The sequence below is a fragment of the Chiloscyllium punctatum genome, chromosome 39, assembly GCF_047496795.1.
Source record: "Chiloscyllium punctatum isolate Juve2018m chromosome 39, sChiPun1.3, whole genome shotgun sequence".
NCBI lineage: Eukaryota > Metazoa > Chordata > Chondrichthyes > Orectolobiformes > Hemiscylliidae > Chiloscyllium > Chiloscyllium punctatum.
The window spans coordinates 62,036,147-62,053,781 of record NC_092777.1 but is presented as its reverse complement, the minus strand read 5'-3'; the positions used below and the strand labels follow the sequence as shown (position 1 = coordinate 62,053,781).

The window sequence follows — 17,635 nt, the reverse complement described above, 5'->3', positions numbered from 1 at the left end:
TCATCAGAAATGCCTGAAACGTTGATTCTGCTGTTCCTCGGATGCTATCTGACCTGCTGTGCTTTTCCAGTACCACACTCTCGACTCTGATCTCCAGCATCTGCCGTCCTCACTCTCTCCTAACCAGTATATTCAGTCAATGAAATTAATGTTACATGAAGCCCCAGATATTATTTTGATTCAATGATGTATATTAAATTGTTTGTTTATTTGCATGTTCAGTGACTCAATTTATTGTTTCTCTAATAACTCCATCAAGGCTAGTACCCTATCATGATATCACCCTTTATTTACACGCGCGGCGTACAGAGCCCAGCTAGCTCAGAGCCACCTCCTAGAGTGGCCAGCAAAATGTTACAGTGACAAAAATGTCCAGACATTTCTGGCAGCCTGAACTGAGTAATCTGAAAGCAAACTCTTAAATACAGTACAAATAACACCAAAAAGTGATGGAAATTCTCAGTACATCTGCTTGCATCTTGAAGAGAGAAGCTTGGATAATGGGGTCATCTCTAAAATGTAGATAGGATCAGGATGCAAAAATCCCATCCATCTTTTTGAAATATCCAATTAATGTCAGCAGTGGAAGATTGACAGAGTTCACACAAGATGAAACCTGAAACTCAGCACAGCCATCTGAACTTAGGGCTGTATTTTGGCTGTTGCAAGAGTGGGAGTCATTAATGGACTAAACAGATTTAGACAAGGTCTTTTCCCTGGGGTGGGGGAGTCCAGAACTAGAGGGCATAGGTTTAGAGTGTGAGGGGAAAGATATAAAAGAGATCTGAGGGGCACCTTTTTCACGCAGAGGGTGGTACATGTATGGAATGGGCTGCCAGAGGAAGTGGTGGGAGTCTTTGTGTGGGAGTCATAAAAGGATTAAACAGATTTAAATACTCTTGAGGGGTTGATGATGTCTATGTAACTGTCACAATTTGGACTTCTTAAAAATGGATCACTCTTCAAACTTTTAAAGGCCACAGTCTTTTCATTTTAAAAGTGAACTTTCTGCTGAACTGCTTTAAGTAATCCAATTACAATCTGACCCTGCAATTTCAAGATTATTTTGAATATTTGTCTGAGTTGCAAAACCTTAAAATATCTCAATACAGCGTTCAAAGTTCCGATTGAAAGATATCTTGAAGATGCTGTTAAAAATGTAGTTGTGTTTGATGTTAGATCTGAATATATGAGCAAGAAGCACGAGTAAAATCATGGCATCAATGTGGATTTCACCAGTTTCCTCATTTCTCCTCCCCCCACCTTACCCCAGTTCCAACCTTCCAGCTCAGCACCACCCTCATGACCTGTTCCATCTGTCAACCTTCCTTCCCACCTATCCACTCCACCTTCCTCTCCGACCTATCACCTTTACCCCCACTTCCATCCACCTATTGCACTCTCAACTACCCTCTCCCTAGCCCCACCCCCCTCCCATTTATCTCTCCACCCCCAGAGGCTCCCAGCCTCATTCGTGATGAAGGGCTCCGGCCCGAAACGTCGATTCTCCTGCTCCTCGGATGCTGCCTGACCTGCTGCGCTTTTCCAGCAACACACTCCCAACTCTGATCTCCAGCATCTGCAGACCTCACTGTCTTCCAGCGTAAAGAGTTGACCTCGACTGAGTGTTGCAGATTGGTACTTTCCAAGGTCTACAAAGACATGCTGAGGGGGACACTAAAGCTTGGGGCAGTTGCTGTCAATGTGCAGTGGGGAAAGACTATGACCTAAGGTCTTTCTGCCCAAGTATACCAAGGGTGTGTTCCATTATCAGAGCTTCTGGTTACCTGAATGTATGTAAATACTGTCCTGCATAAGGAAGAAATGGCTTTGGTTTTTGCACCTGCAGGGAATTTCAAATTCCAATGTTTGTTTCTCTAGATATGCAAAGACTGTGATTGTAGATAAAGAATTTTTTTGAATAAAGTATATGTTTGATAATAAAGGGAGTCCCCTTTGGCTAAACCACTCTCAAGCAAGTATACTGTCATGGATATTCTGGGGAAAACAACAGCAGTAGCCAGATCAATGCACCGTGATTGACCTTGTTGTACAACAGGGAGAGTTGAAGTGCAGGTGAGGGCAGTAGTGTCAAGGGATTGCATGATCAAGGGCACAGATAGTTGTTTCAGTAAACACAACTGAGACTCCAGGATGGTGTGCTGCCTCCAAGGTGCCAGGATCAGAGATATCTCTGAAAGAGCACAGGATATTCTGAAAAGGAAAGTGAGCAACTAAAGGTTGTGGTCCATATTAGTACTGAAGACATAACCTGACACTTTACCACAATGTATTCCATTTGTCACTTCCAGCCTGTCCAAGTCCTTCTGTAGCCTCACTGCCTCCTTAACACTACTGTCCCTCCACCATCTTTCTGCCATCTACAAACTTAGTGGCATTGCCTTTAATTTATTAATTCAGATCGTTAATGTATAATGTGAATAGTTGTGGTCTCAGCACTGACCCCTGCAGAACTCCACTGGTTACTGGCTGCCATCCTGAAAAACACACCTTTATCCCCACTCTCCACTTTCCCCCAGTCAGCCAATCCTCAATTCATGCCTGTTCCTTGCTCCTAGCACCATGGGCTCCTATCTTGTTTAGCAGATTCCTGTGCAGCACCTTGTCAAAGACCTTCTGGAAATCCAATAAAATCATGTCCACTGACTCTTCTTTGACTAACTTGCTCATTATCTCCTCAAAGAATTCGAACAAATTTGTTGGGCATGACCTTCCCTTGATGAAGCCATGCTGACTCAGCGGGATTTCACCATGCACTTCCAAATACTCCTCAATCTTATCCTTAATAATGGACTGTAAAATCTTACCAAAAACCCGCTAACCAGCCTATAATTTCATATCTTCCTCCTGTCTCCCTTCTTAATAAACAGGGGTGTTACATTAGCCATTTTCCAGTGCTTTGGAATCCTCCCTGACTCCAGTGTTTCCTAAAAGATGACCATCAATGCTTACACAGCTCAGCTCCTTCAGAACCCTGTGGTGTGGACAATCTGGTCTGGGTCATTTCTCTTTACTCCTCCCCACCCTGAAGCACTCTTTGTACAATGATCAGTTTGATTGTTCTCCCTACAGCCCTCATTCTCATCTGCACAGGGAGCAAGACCTCAAACCCATTAGACAAACTCAAAGGCTGAGGCTTCTTCAGCACTACCTCCTAGATATCTGTCTCATTTGTCATCACACCTTCCTGAGTTAGTTAATCTAAGGGGTGTGACTGCCTCCTGAAACACAGCAACCTGGTAACTGCTCATCCTGTATGTGTCACTGTGTTTAAAACTGAGACTCCAGCTCATCAAATATGAGTCAGACTTCCTCAAGCAACCAACACATCCTACAGATGTGTCACTCGGAATCACAATGGGACCCAACAGCTCCCACATCACGCAGGTAGTATACATCTCCTAGCCCTGCATCTCTACTTTATCTGCTTTATTCTTAATTTGTTTTAAAAATTTACTACTGGCCTTTTAATTTGTAATCTGTTCATGTTCCTCCTATTTATCTTCAGTCTGAAATAACCTATCGCAGATAGTCAAATTAGCAGCTGTTGCCAACCAATGGACTTGTGGTTTTCCTGGGATGTCTCTCTATGTTTCTCACTCAGCCTCTGATCCTGGACTCCAGTATATCCTGTGAAAAGAAAACCTTACAAATTATGGACCATAGACGCAAACAGAAAGCACCTCTCCAGCTTTGCACTGAATTCCCATGCTGCCCCCAAAGTTCCTGAACTATATACTTACTCGGGTTGTGTCTTATTCTGGATCTAATTTCTCCTTCATGACTGTGCAAAGTTTAATAGTCCAAACTGGTTCTTAATTACCTCAGTTTGCTGTATTGAGCAGTGGGAGACATAGGCAGTGCAGTTACTGGATCAAAGCATTTTAAGGATGTATTCACTGTTTTGACACTGCCTGATAATATTGAACTTCTTCCAACATTATCTCCCGGTGTTTGGGCCAAGATTCCTGGCTTTGCTCTCTGTGACTAACTGCTCCTGCTGTCTTTCTGTTCAGAAGGCCTGTTGCCTCTCCACATAGCACCTGGCTCTCATCAGTCTCCTTCCCTTAAGACCTGCAGTAGATAACCGTGGTGCCCTGGCCCTGACCTTCAGCACAATGTTTACATTCTTCTACAGTACTGTTTCCCACCAGCCTCTAACATCATCTGCTTCAGGCAGAATAGCCACCCCCTCCAAAGTTATAGGTTGGCGTGAAAGCAAGCAGGATAACATTAAATTGTTCCTATCCTCACATAAACCTATGCCCCTTGTTGAATGGGCAGCTATTCATCAGTGTGCTCAGCACATAATATCACAATCATGGATATGAAATAAAGATTGCAATAAAAATCTCCAGGCTGCTTATGGATTCTATAGTGTGGACTAGCTGTGAAGAGGGCTAACTCTACAACCCAGCAATCCGAGTGGGAAATGCCACAAAGTATTGAGCACATGCTAGGAGATCAGGAGCATATATCGTGTGTCTTCCCCCTCATGGTTTATGTGGAGAAATTGACTGCTTTGACTACAGTTTATCTTTACCTTCAGATTTCTAGTTTTCTAAAGGTTGATGTATTATTGATGTTTAAATCCTGGAATGTTTTGTTTGAGACTAATCTTCTGCTTTTTCTGCTCATGGTTACAGTGATAGGCTATCCAGCTGAAGTGTACAACACGGGGTTGAATATTCTGATGCTCAACATTGCTAGAGTATTTACAACGATAACTGTTTGTTTGGTTTACATTCCACTCTTCTACAGACTAAACATTATCAGTACTTATGAGGTAAAGCTAATTTTAATTATGTCTTCCAGTTTTTCACCATTTTGCTCTCACTTTCTGTCAGCAGAATAGTTGACCACTGTGGCTTCAAGAGCAGGTACTGTAGTGGTAATGTCCCTAGAGTAGTTATTCACAAACCCCAGGCTAATGTTCTCAGAACATAAGAACCAGAAGCAGGTGTGGGCCATCTGGCCCTTCAAGCCTGTTCCACCATTCAATAAGATCATGGCTGATCATGGCTGATCTTTTCGTGGCCTCAGGTCCACCTACCCACCCTTTCACCTTAATCCTTAATTCCTTTATTGTTCAAAATAACATCTACCTTAGCTTTAAAAACATGTACTAAAGTAGTGTCAACCATTTCACTGGGCAAAGAATTCCATAATTCACAATTCTTTGGGTGAAAATGTTCCTTCACCATTCAGTCCTAAATCTGTTCCCCCTAATTTTGAGGCTATACTACCATGGCAGATGGTAATTTGAGTTTAATTTAAAAATCAATCCAGTGGCAACCATGTATCCACTATCAATTGTCATAAAAACCCATCTGGTTCTCTAACAGCCTATAGAGAGATTTACATGTGACACCAGATCCACAGCAATGTGGTTGATTCCTAACTGCCCATTGGGCAATTAGGGATGGACAATGAATGCTGGCATAGCCCGCAATTCCTAAATGATCAATTTTTTTTAAACACCTCTAGGTCTAAGGAAATATTCACAATGAAGCTAATGTTGATGTACATTGATGGTACAATACTATGGAAATTCTCCAATCATGACATTTGGATTTTTCTTGTCTTCACATTTTCGTCTTTCCTGCAGTGGGAGCAGTTTGTTTCTTAAGGGGATCAGAAAATCTCTGAGAATTGATTCATCACTGATATATCCCAAATATAACTTGGGTCATCTAATTTATCTGCTAAAGGCAGCCTCTATTGACAGCATCAAATATCCATGCAGTCAAGGGAGATTAACACAAAATCTTGGTCAAACACATCTCACCAGTTATTGTTAAATAGTCTGATAAGTCATTCCTAATAAGATGCGATGCTGCAAATCTCCCACCTAAAACCAGCTGACTTGGTAGTTGATGAAATCTTCAGTCAGAAGACAGCTTGCAGTCTCTTCCCACATATCACCAGGTTTGTACTCCGGTCAAATAAAAGGAAACCACTGTGGATACTGTAAATCTCAAACTAACACTGAGCATGCTGCAGAAACTCAACAGCTCTAGCAGTATCTGTGACGAGAGAAATAGGAAATCAAATAAATCCCGAAAATGTTGGATAAATACTGTAAGTTCATGTTTCAGGTCAATGACCCTTTTTATAAAAAATTCATTCACAGGATGTGGGCGTTGCTGGCCAGGCTAGCATTTATTGCCCATCCCTAGACAGTAGTTAAGAGTCAGCCAGATTGCTTGGGTCTGGTCTCACACTTACACCAGCAGTTTCCTTCCCACCACAAGGAAAGGCCTAAGCTCCAGAACAGACACAGGAGCCTCACTTTATCTTCCAATATGTGTTGTCGACTTTGTCATCCAAGTCACTTGGAGTGCCTGGAGCACACATTGTCCTTTCTAAGGTGTATACCCACCTTGGGGAAATTCTAATGACCATGTTCAAGTTCTCCAAGTGCTCTTTATTGGTCTACCCTGTTATTAGCACGTCATCCAGATAAATGGTGACTTGGGGTAGATCTTGTAAAATGTTTTTCATTGTCCACTGACAAATGGCACAGGCTGATGATACGCAAATGGCAATCTCGTATGTTGGTACAAACCCCTGAGGGTATTAAATGCAACATACCTCTGGGAATCCTCATCTAACCACAACTACAGGTTAGTGTGGCGCATGTCATCTTTGTGCAAGACCCCTTCACTTTCCAGCCTCCTGATTTCTACCTCTATATTGCCCATAAGGCAAATGGCATTGTGCGGGCCTGACCGAATCATGGAATTGCTTCCTGGTCAACATTCAAGGGGGCATTGGCTCCTTTGATAGTCCCTAAACCTTCCTGACTATTTAATTAGCACTTCATTCGGGTAGCTGTTTGCTAATTGAAAAATGTTGAGCCAATTAATGTGAATCTTTCTCAACCAATTTTGCCCCATCAAGCTTGGACCCCAGCCTTTCACTACAATCAGTGAGAACTGAGCCAACTGCTTCTCATAAGAAACCGGAACCAAAGTTGTACCCTTAATCAGTAATGGTTCCCTGGAATAGGTTCTCAGTCTGGCTGCGGTCTTGCATAAACTTAAAGATTAGAGTCCAGGGCGAATTCTGTTAAAGACTGGTTATGTAATCACTGATACAGCCACACTGGTATCAACCTCCATTTGATCTGGGTGACCATTTAACCAGGTGTTTATTTTGATTGCTAAGCAACATCCAAATCAGAACCAATTAAACTGTTCCAAACCAGATGTAGGTGGACTTTCTCTCTGTCAGCCAGGGCTCCCTGATTGGACCTGGTTAACAGCCTCAGTCAAGGAACTCATTCTGTCAGGTCTACCTGGTTGACCTCGTTACAATCACTACAACAATCGCTTCACCATTCTTCCTCATTATTGATTTGCAGTGCATATGCACCAATTCAGGGTAAATTCTCCTATAGTCTAAACAGTGTACGCACTGAGGATCCACTTGGTAACTTACGGTATTTGCAATGCACTGTTCACAAAATTCAATTAGGCTGGAAAGCAGGCATTGTTAATAGATGCACATTTAACCAGCATGCTTTGCTTCAAATGCAGGCAAACTTCATGTAGCTGGGTTGGTTAATTTGAATGAGTTTTGCATACAGTCAATGCTAACCACCCTGTTGAGTGGCTACATGTGGAACCAGTTGGTGCAAAATCAAGAAAAGTTAGTTGGACCCAAAGTTAGTTTGTCTCTTGAAGGGATGGTGTTCTGTCTGGAACAGGAACTGGAAATGGTTGTGGAAGAGAATGAGAGGTTGGAGCAGGTTCGAAGGTCTGAATGACCTGTTACAAATCTCATTCTGTATATTCATATAGTATAGGGTGGCCCTTTTGTTGTATACCCTAGGTGCCTGATACACCACAATATTTGATTAATTTAAATTATACTTAATCTTAATCAATGTAACAATTTGCTTTATTTAATTAGTTAGGTTGCTGTAAGTGAACACTTTTATTAGGAACCATTGCCTCATTCTAAAAGGCTGGGAAAATGACTAGATCTGGTTACCTGCCCGTAATCTAACTACTGGAACCTCCAAGAACAGTCTCCACATTAGTTAGATAGTCAGGACCAGTGAATACTCACAAGGACAAAGTGGTAACCTGGTGCAGGTTGATCTCCGGTTTCTCTCTGAAGGTCAGAGAAGCATTAATGCCTTTCCCTGCTCACCATGAATCCTATAAAAAAGGAAAGCTGCATGTTGTGGTCCTGACTGCAGATCCTGACGGATTTCAAATGGAGAGCAAGCCATTATTGTTCTCCTGTTCAAGTCTCAGGTTAAAATAGCACATCAAGCCCTGTGACATCATCTGCATATTGAATGTCGATGGTGTTGGTTTTGATCTGGTAGTCTTGATACCTGTGATTTTAAATTACAGGACCATATTGGGTGAGAAAGGAGTGGTTTACTCCCTGCACTATTCTGTACATATTGTGAAGCAATGTAGAACAGTCTTTTGCAAAGGAGAAAAGATTGGAATAAGGAAGGAAAATAAATGAGCAGGAGAAAGAGAGAAGAAAGCAAAGCTGGGTGATTGAGAACTGGGAGAGTCAAGTGAAGAAGCAAAGAAGGTGAAACAGGGCAGGCTGATGTGGTGATCACAATGACTTCAGGAAGTACAGAAAGGAGCTGATATGATTCTGACCCGACACAACGCGGTTTAATCATAAACGGCCCACTCATTGATGTGTACCACATGAATCTAATAGCAGTCCCAAACGATTGGCACTGGTTAGGACTTTTGTTAAGAATATAAAACTCAAGAAATGTTAAAGTATCATGTTGTGCTGAAACAATTGGTAACAATGAGCCTAATAGATTGTTCAATTTAGTGGTTCTCCCAAAAGTAGAACCAATTTATTGTCTTTTATCAATTTAATTAAAAACCTTCAGCAGATTCAAGTTCTTACATCTTCTCTTTCCCCTCTGACAGTATATTAATAGAAGATTTGGACAAGTGGTGAGATATCAAATTGTCTTCTCCTTCATGATATACATGGTAAGTTCAAAGATGCATTTAAGGTTATCTTTCATTTATTTGTTCTTGTCATGTAAAAGGATAATCTTAAAACATAGTTTTTAATATGTTATATTAAACAGTGGAGCTAGGGTATCTGCAGTTCTCCCAAAATGTATGTAAGTTAAGATAACTGAGAGGCTGTCACAGACATTGGATGGTTACTGTGGACTTGCTTTCATCATCATTACCAACGGTATTTCCCCAGCTGACAATTTCTGGGGAAGCATTCAAAAGGCAGGTTACTTCAGTTGGATATTGTATGAAGCCTTTTTTGGAAAGTAATATTTGAATTATGAGTTTACATGGTTTCTGTTTAGTCTTATGAACAAAGTCTAAAATGGCTCTTGAATATGTCCTTGAAAAGGAAGAATGGTGGAGGGATATGAAGAAACTACAGGAGATTAGGATTATTTGGATATCTTTTCAAAGAAATAGCATTGATCCAAAGGGCCATAGATCATATTGCTGTGATAAACAATTCTTTGGAGGGGAGTTTAACCCTCAAAAATGGCAGATTAGGTCCAAAGACAAAATAATAAATGATTTTTCCACGGAGATCGCAACCTGATTTTTAAAGCGCTCAATGAATGAGTGACGAACAACAAATGCTGACCTTCCTGGTAACTCTCCCTCCTGTAAAGACATGAAATAAATTGCTGTGTTGAACAGTAGTGTGTTTAGATGCTAGCAAGCAACCTTCTTGTTAAAGTGAGTTTTAATTAATGATGGTGGATTGTTAATTATTAATACAATTAACATCTTCTTTACTTTCTGCTGTTATTTTGTCTTCACGCTAAATTTAATATGTGGCGTTCTCTGGGTATTGGAAATTGATAAGAAAAAGAGGGTTGAGATTGTGCTGGGTATTTAAAATCATAATTTCCTACCTGGAAAAACAATCGTCCATTAGAATTTGAAAATGTTTGGCAGTGTGCTTTTGTGCAGATGCAGCTTTTTTTAACATTGGCTTTCAGAATGATAAGATCCAGATTAAATACGCATTGGACCAAATTTAAAAGTCCATCAGAAGTGGAAGGCAACCCATACACATTGTAATTTGCCAAGATTCCTGAGACAGCACCTTCCCAAATCTTGATCTGTACTGTCTAGAAGATCAAGAGCAGCAGGTACATAGAACAAGACTACCAAGGAGCTCCCTTCCAAGACAGATACCATCTGGACTTCGATATATATCACTATTCCTTCAATGTAGTTTGAGTCAAAATCCAGGGCCTCCCTCCTTTAAAGCACTCTGGGTGGACCTCAATGACAGGGATCACAATGGTTTAAGGAGGCAGCTGACCACCATTTTTTCTACGACAATTAGGGATGGCCCAGCCAGCAATATCACACCCAATGAAAAAATATAAAAATGTTCATTTCCTTCGATTCCCTGGAAAAAACAGTACTATCAAAGGTGGAAGTGGTCACATCTATTGAGTGACTTGAATGTTATATAAAAAGAAGAATAAATCACAAAACTGCAGTTTAGTCCTCCTCATGGTAAAAACATTGACTGCAGATGCTGGAAAGCAAATACTGGATTAGTGGTGCTGGAAGAGCACAGCAGTTCAGGCAGCATCCAAGGAGCAGCGAAATCGACGTTTCGGGCAAAAGCCCTTCATCAGGAATAAAGGCAGAGAGCCTGAAGCGTGGAGAGATAAGCTAGAGGAGGGTCGGGGTGGGGAGAAAGTAGCATAAAGTACAATAGGTGAGTGGGGGAGGAGATGAAGGTGATAGGTCAGGGAGGAGAGGGTGGAGTGGATAGGTGGAAAAGGAGATAGGCAGGTAGGACAAGTCCAGACAAGTCATGGGGACAGTGCTGAGCTGGAAGTATGGAACTAGGGTGAGGTGGGGAAGGGGAAATGAGGAAACTGTTGAAGTCCACATTGATGCCCTGGAGTTGAAGTGTTCCGAGGCGGAAGATGAGGTGTTCTTCCTCCAGGTGTCTGGTGGTGAGGGAGCAGCGGTGAAGGAGGCCCAGGACCTCCATGTCCTCAGCAGAGTGGGAGGGGAGTTGAAAAGTTGGGCCACGGGGCAGTTTGGTTGATTGGTGCGGGTGTCCCGGAGATGTTCCCTAAAGCGCTCTGCTAGGAGGCGCCCAGTCTCCCCAATGTAGAGGAGACAGTGTCGGAAGCAACGGATACAATAAATTAGTGGATGTGCAGGTAAAACTTTGGATGTGGAAGGCTCCTTTAAGGCCTTGGATAGAGGTGAGGGAGGAGGTTGGGCGCAGGATTTACAGTTCCTGCGGTGGCAGGGGAAGGTGCCAGGATGGGAGGGTGGGTTGTAGGGGGGCATTGACCTGACCAGGTGGTCACGGAGGGAACGGTCTTTGCGGAAGTCCGAAAGGGGTGGGGAGGGAAATATATCCCTGGTGGTGGGGTCTTTTTGGAGGTGGCGGAAATGTCGGTGGATGATTTGGTTTATGCGAAGGTTGGTAGGGTGGAAGGTGAGCACCAGGGGCATTCTGTCCTTGTTACGGTTGGAGGGGTGGGGTCTGAGGGCGGAGGTGCGGGATGTGGACGAGATGCGTTGGAGGGCATCTTTAACCACATGGGAAGGGAAATTGCGGTCTCTAAAGAAGGAGGCCATCTGGTGTGTTCTGTGGTGGAACTGGTCCACCTGGGAGAAGATGCGGCAGAGGCGGAGGAATTGGGAATATGGAATGGCATTTTTGCAAGAGGTAGGTTGGGAAGAGGTGTAATCCAGGTAGATGTGGGAATCAGTGGGTTTGTAAAAAATGTCAGTGTCAAGTCGGTCATCATTAATGGAGATGGACAGGTCTAGGAAGGGGAGGGAGGTGTCAGAGATGGTCCAGGTAAATTTAAGGTCAGGGTGGAATGTGTTGGGAAAGTTGATGAATTGCTCAACCTCCTCGCGGGAGCACGAGGTGGCGCCAATGCAGTCATCAATGTAGCTCCTTAGTCCTCCTCATGTCAGTAATAGTTTCCAATAACTCATATTACCAGGGACAAAGTAAATTTGCATCTGGTAAATGCATGGGTTAATCAAGGAGCATGCACTTGAGAAATTGGTCCTAACTAACTTGATTGAAATCTGTGATCAAGAATATGGAATAGATGTGCATGGGGATGGCAGAACGCATTTGACAAAGTGGCACATAGAATTTGAAAAGAATTGGAAGCCCATATAACTATAGGGAAGTGACAACTCAGGAAAAGCAGCAGGTTCATTGTCCCCTCAAACGTTTTCTGCCATTCACCGAAATGTTGGCTGATTCATGAGCTGATTTCATTTCTCCACAGATCTTTGTCCATGCCCTTCAATAACTTCATATCAAAATAAAATTACCAGTGACTGATTTATAATTTACAATTGATCTTGCTTCAGAAGTGCATCCTAAACTTCTACTAACCTTTGTGTGTACAACATTCTCTTAACTTCACTCCTGAAAGTCTAACTTCGATTTTTAGACTACTTCCCATCCTCTTAGAGAGGAAGGATATATCGAGGGAACAAGTGGAGATTTAGCAAAATTATATCTGGCCTATGGGAGTTAAAGTATACTTAGGTTATGATTCTCTGGATTTTGAAGATTAAGTAGTGACTTGATTGAGATTTGCCAAACAGAAGATGATCAGATGGGATAGGTGGAGGAATATTATTTCTGCTGGTTTGGGAGTCTTAAACCAAGGGTTACAATTTAAGAATAAAGGAGATATAAGTTAGCACCAGGATGAGGAGAAACTTTTTTTATTCAGTGTGGTGAATCTTTTAATTTCTCTATCTCTGGGAACGGTGGAAACTGTCTTTGAGTATGTTTAGAAGATTTTGATTTTTACTAACCAATGTGGGATAGGGAAGTAAAGAGGAGGTATTGAAATGCTGAACTTAATTGGAGTCAGGGGCTGGAAAATAGGGGAAACCACATGCAGATGACACCCAGACATATTCCTGCCACGATGGATCTAACTCAAGGCGGTGGGGGGTGTGGACCTGACGAGGAAGTCACCAATCCAACCTCCACTCCTGGCACCTTCCCCTGCAACCGCAAGAAATGCAAAACTTGTGCCCACGCCTCCCCCCCCTTACTTCCCTCCAAGGCCCCAAGGGATCCTTCCATATCTGCCACAAATTCACCTGCACCTCCACACTCATCATTTACTGCATCCGCTGCATCCGATGTGGCCTCCTCTATACTGGAGAGACAGGTCGCCTACTTGCGGAACGTTTCAGAGAACACCACTGGGACACTCGAACCAACCAACCCAACCACCCTGTGGCTCAACACTCCACCAAGGACATGCAGGTCCTTGGACTCCTCCATCGCCAGGCCATAGCAACACGACGGCTGGGGGAAGAGCACCTCATCTTCCGTCTACGAACCCTCCAACCACAAGGGATGAACTCAGATTTCTCCAGTTTCCTCATTTCCCCTCCCCCCACCTTGTCTCAGTCCCAACCCTCAAACTCAGCACCGCCTTCCTAACCTGCAATCTTCTTCCTGACCTCTCCACTCCCACTCCCACTCTGGCCTATCACCCTCACCTTATCACCCTCACCTTAACCTCCTTCCACCTATCGTATTCCCAACGCCCCTCCCCCAAGTCCCTCCTCCCTACCTTTTATCTTAGCCTGCTTGGCACACCCTCCTCATTCCTGAAGAAGGGCTCATGCCCGAAACGTCAATTCTCCTGCTCCTTGGATGCTGCCTGACCTGCTGCACTTTTCAGCTCTGATCTCCAGCATCTGCAGTCCTCACTTTCTCCTGGCCCTATTCCTACCCTAGTCATCCTTTTATTCCTCACATATCTATAGAAAGCTTTAGGGTTCTCCTTTATTCTATTTGCTAAAAACTGCTCATATCCTCTCTTTGCTCTTCTTAACTCTCTCTTTAAATCCTTCCTAGCTGATCTGTAACTCTCCATCGCCTCATCTGAACCATCTTGCCTCATCAACACATATGCCTCCTTCTTCCGCTTAACAAAAGATGCAATTTCTGCAGTGAGCTATGGTTCCCTTAACTTATCACTTCCTCCCTGCCTGACAGGGACATACCTATCAAGGACACACAAAACCTCTTCCTTAAACCAGCTCCACATTTCCATTGTCTGTATCCTCTGCATTTTGCTACCCCATTCTATGCATCCTAATTCTTGCCTAATCGCATTATAATTGTCCTTGCCCCATCTATAACTCTTGACCTGTGGCATGTACCTTTCCCTTTCCATCGTGAAACTAAACTTAGCTGAATTATGGTCACTCTCTCCAAAGTGCTCACCTACAACTAAATCAAACATCTGGGCTGGTTCATTACCAAGCACCAGATCCAGTGTGGCCTCCTGTCTTGTTGGCCCTTCGACATACTGTGTCAGGAAACCCTTCTGCACACATTGGACAAAAACTGATCCATCCGATGTACTAGAGTTATAGCATTTCCAGTCAATTTTGGGAAGTTAAAGTCCCCCATAATGACCACCCTTTTCCTTTCAATCCTACCCAGAATAATTTTGCCAATCCTCTCCAACTCCCTGATACTCTGCAGAGGCCTATAAAAAAACTCCAAGTAGTGTGACCTCTCCTCTCCTGTTTCTAACCTCAGCCCCCACTACCTCGGTAGATGAGTCCTTGTCAAAAGTTCTTTCAGCCACCGTTATACTATCCTTGACTAACAAGGCCACACCTCCCCCTCTTTTATTGCCTTGCCTGTTCTTAATGAAAGATCTAAACCTAGAACCTGCAACATCCATTCCTCACCCTGCTCTGTCCATGTCTCCGAAATGGTCACAACATCGAAGCCGCACGTACCTATCCATGCTGCAAGCTCACCTATCTTATTTCGGATACTTCTGGCATTGAAGTAGACACATTTCAAACCAGCTTGCTGTCTGCCAGCAACTTCCTGTGAATGTGAAATACTGTCCCTGTCCTTCCTACTCTCATTCTCCTGTACACTGCAACTACACCTCAGGTTCCCATTATCTTAAATAATTTGCTTTTAATGCATAAATGAGATTGCAAATAGAATTAGAATTTTAAAGTTTTTGATGGGATCAGTGTTACTTATTGACAAATGGGTTCTTTATAGGTTTCTGTTAATTGCATGACATATGTTCTGTGAATTTTACTGAGTTTTCTTAGAAAGTCACACTCACTATGACTCAATTATTTGACAGATCTTTTATCTTGGCTTTGTGACATATGCACCCTCATTTGCACTAAGTCAAGGTAAGTTGTTCATTTTATTTGGTCATTATTTGTTGTACAATAAATGCTGCTGGGAGTTTATTTTTATTGTTCATTCAATTCTATTACAAGAAATGTCAATTCATATAAAAATGAAAGTAAATGACACAATTCTTACAGTGCAGAAAGAAGCCATTTGGACTATTGAGTCCACACCAACACTCTGTGCAGCATCCTACCCAAACCCAGCCTCCTAATCTATTCCCATAATCCCATATTTACCATGGCCAATCCACCTAACTCCAAATCATATCTTTGGACTGTGAGAGGAAACTGGAGCACCTAACGAAACACACACAGACACACGTAGAATGTGCAAACTCCACACAGACAGTTACCTGAGGGTGGAACTGAACTAGCCTGCCCAAATAATGCACTTACATGACCCAGATGAGACGCGAACCCACAATCCCCACTCCAGAGGCTGATACCTAATCCATTAGACCACTGGAGGAATTTAATACATTCCCTTCAAAGCCGATGTGTGATCAAGCAGAATCTCTGTTCACTGAAACACAAGTGGACCAACACTAAATTGCAGGAGCATGTAGTATGATCAGGACTTGGAGCTTCAAGAGTGATTCAACATTACCTGTCCCAATAATCCCACGTGATGCAGAGCAGCCTATGGCCACTCCATCTGAGGTGCCTTGAGATCTGTCTGGCTGAAAGAGAAAAATAAGTGACTACAATTTCCATCTTTAACAGAAGATATTTTATGTCTTCTGAAGAAAACATCATACTGTGTATTAGGCCCATTATCTTTATAATCCCTCAGGAGGACTTGCACAAGCTCAGCTCCCCCACATAGTCCAACACTAATATTAGAAAAGGGACTGAGCAGGTGGATGACTTACCTGTTTGTACTCAACCCATTGCAAAAAAGAGCATGACTGATTTAAAGAAACTGTAGCATTCCACCACAAATCCTTGCCTATGCTGAGCCCTGAGGCCAGTGTGGAAACTTTAAGTGGATAATAATAATGATGCTAAATACAAGGTGGCACAATTAATGACTAATGCTTTGCCTTCCTCTTAGCATTGTGTTATTGTAAGTATGTTATTTTCCCAAAAGATTAGACATTGATTTGCCTGCTTCTCAACAAGTTCCAAATTGAAGTTTGCATGGCTGTTCTATCATAGAATTGCTGCAGCATTTCCCTGGCTTTAGATAGTCCCTTGGGAAGTTTCCAGTGTGTTATTATTTGGGCATGACCTTTCCTCACACATTGGTCTGGAAAAATAGCACTGAGGGTAGGGAGTTCCTCAATGGGACCCAGCTCCTGTTGGGAGATTGGTATGCCATATTAGATGATGCTTTGCATTTGTTTTCATTCTTTTACAGATTGTGAACATTGTTGGCAAGGTCAGTTTTTATTGCCCATGAGAAAGTGGTAGTGAGTTGTCTATTTGAATAGCTGCAGTCCCTAGTGTGCAGGAACACACAGTACTGTTAGGGAGGGAGTTGCAGCTTGATGATCTAGCAGCAGTGAAACGAATGATGATATTGTTTCAGAATGGTGTGTGGCTTGGAGAGGAACTTACGATGATCCCATATGTCTGTTTTTGGTGGTAGAAGTGTTTTTACAAAGGTGGTTAGGGAAGCTAAACATTGCCCTGCTGCATGGCAGCAAATTCAGTGTGGAGCTGGCATGTGGTGTGGCCATGTGCACATTAATTGTTTTTCCTCCTCAGCCTGTGCACTCTGGCAAATTCATTTGCATATAAAATCAGGGACTAGGTATTATGAGTAAGAAAACTGCATGATTTAAAAATCCCTAAAAATGTGTGGTATATGCCTGAAGTAGTTTTAGAGCACTTAAATTCTACCATTTAAATTATGTCATAATGACAGTCAATAGCATTTTAAAAACTCAATGTTTAAATAACTTTATTTTTCAGTTACCGGAATTGACTTGTGGATTTCAGTTGTAATAACAGGACTTGTGTGTACACTGTATACCACATTGGTAAGAACATACAATTATTACAGATTTCTGACAGTTAGATTGTAATTAGTTATTTTGGTGGATTATTTTGTTTGTTCATTGGAAGGTAATGTCAGTGATAATGCAAACATATATTGCTCATCCCTAAGTGCTCTTGAAGATCATGGTGAGCTGCCTTCTTGATCCAATCAACTCCTAGAGATACAGGTACATGTAGAGCACTGTTAGCAAGGGGGTTCAGGATTCTGACATAGCGATAGTGAAGCATCCCAAGTCAGGACGTTGTATGACTTGGTGCTGAACTTATAGCTTCTGCTGTCCCCAGGACTCTGCGTCCTGTCACAATTGGCTGGTAGAGCTCACAGGATCAACAGATTCTAAGACACTCCCCTTGTAAATACATAAGTATAAAAGAAAAAGCAGCAGGAGGAAACCACATAGACT

At 42.5% G+C, this 17,635-nt stretch overlaps 1 protein-coding gene across 2 annotated transcripts in view; it reads left to right on the top strand.

Annotated features, from left to right (window-relative positions):
* Window positions 1-17,635, top strand: part of LOC140464140 (sodium-coupled monocarboxylate transporter 1-like) — a 91,241-nt gene that overhangs the window by 24,779 nt on the left and 48,827 nt on the right. For both annotated transcript variants that reach the window (XM_072558906.1, XM_072558907.1), the window contains exons 3-6: window positions 4,668-4,807; window positions 8,946-9,011; window positions 15,173-15,224; window positions 17,145-17,212. In XM_072558906.1, the coding sequence (XP_072415007.1) occupies window positions 4,668-4,807; window positions 8,946-9,011; window positions 15,173-15,224; window positions 17,145-17,212 (326 nt within the window). The remainder of the gene's footprint in view (window positions 1-4,667; window positions 4,808-8,945; window positions 9,012-15,172; window positions 15,225-17,144; window positions 17,213-17,635) is intronic.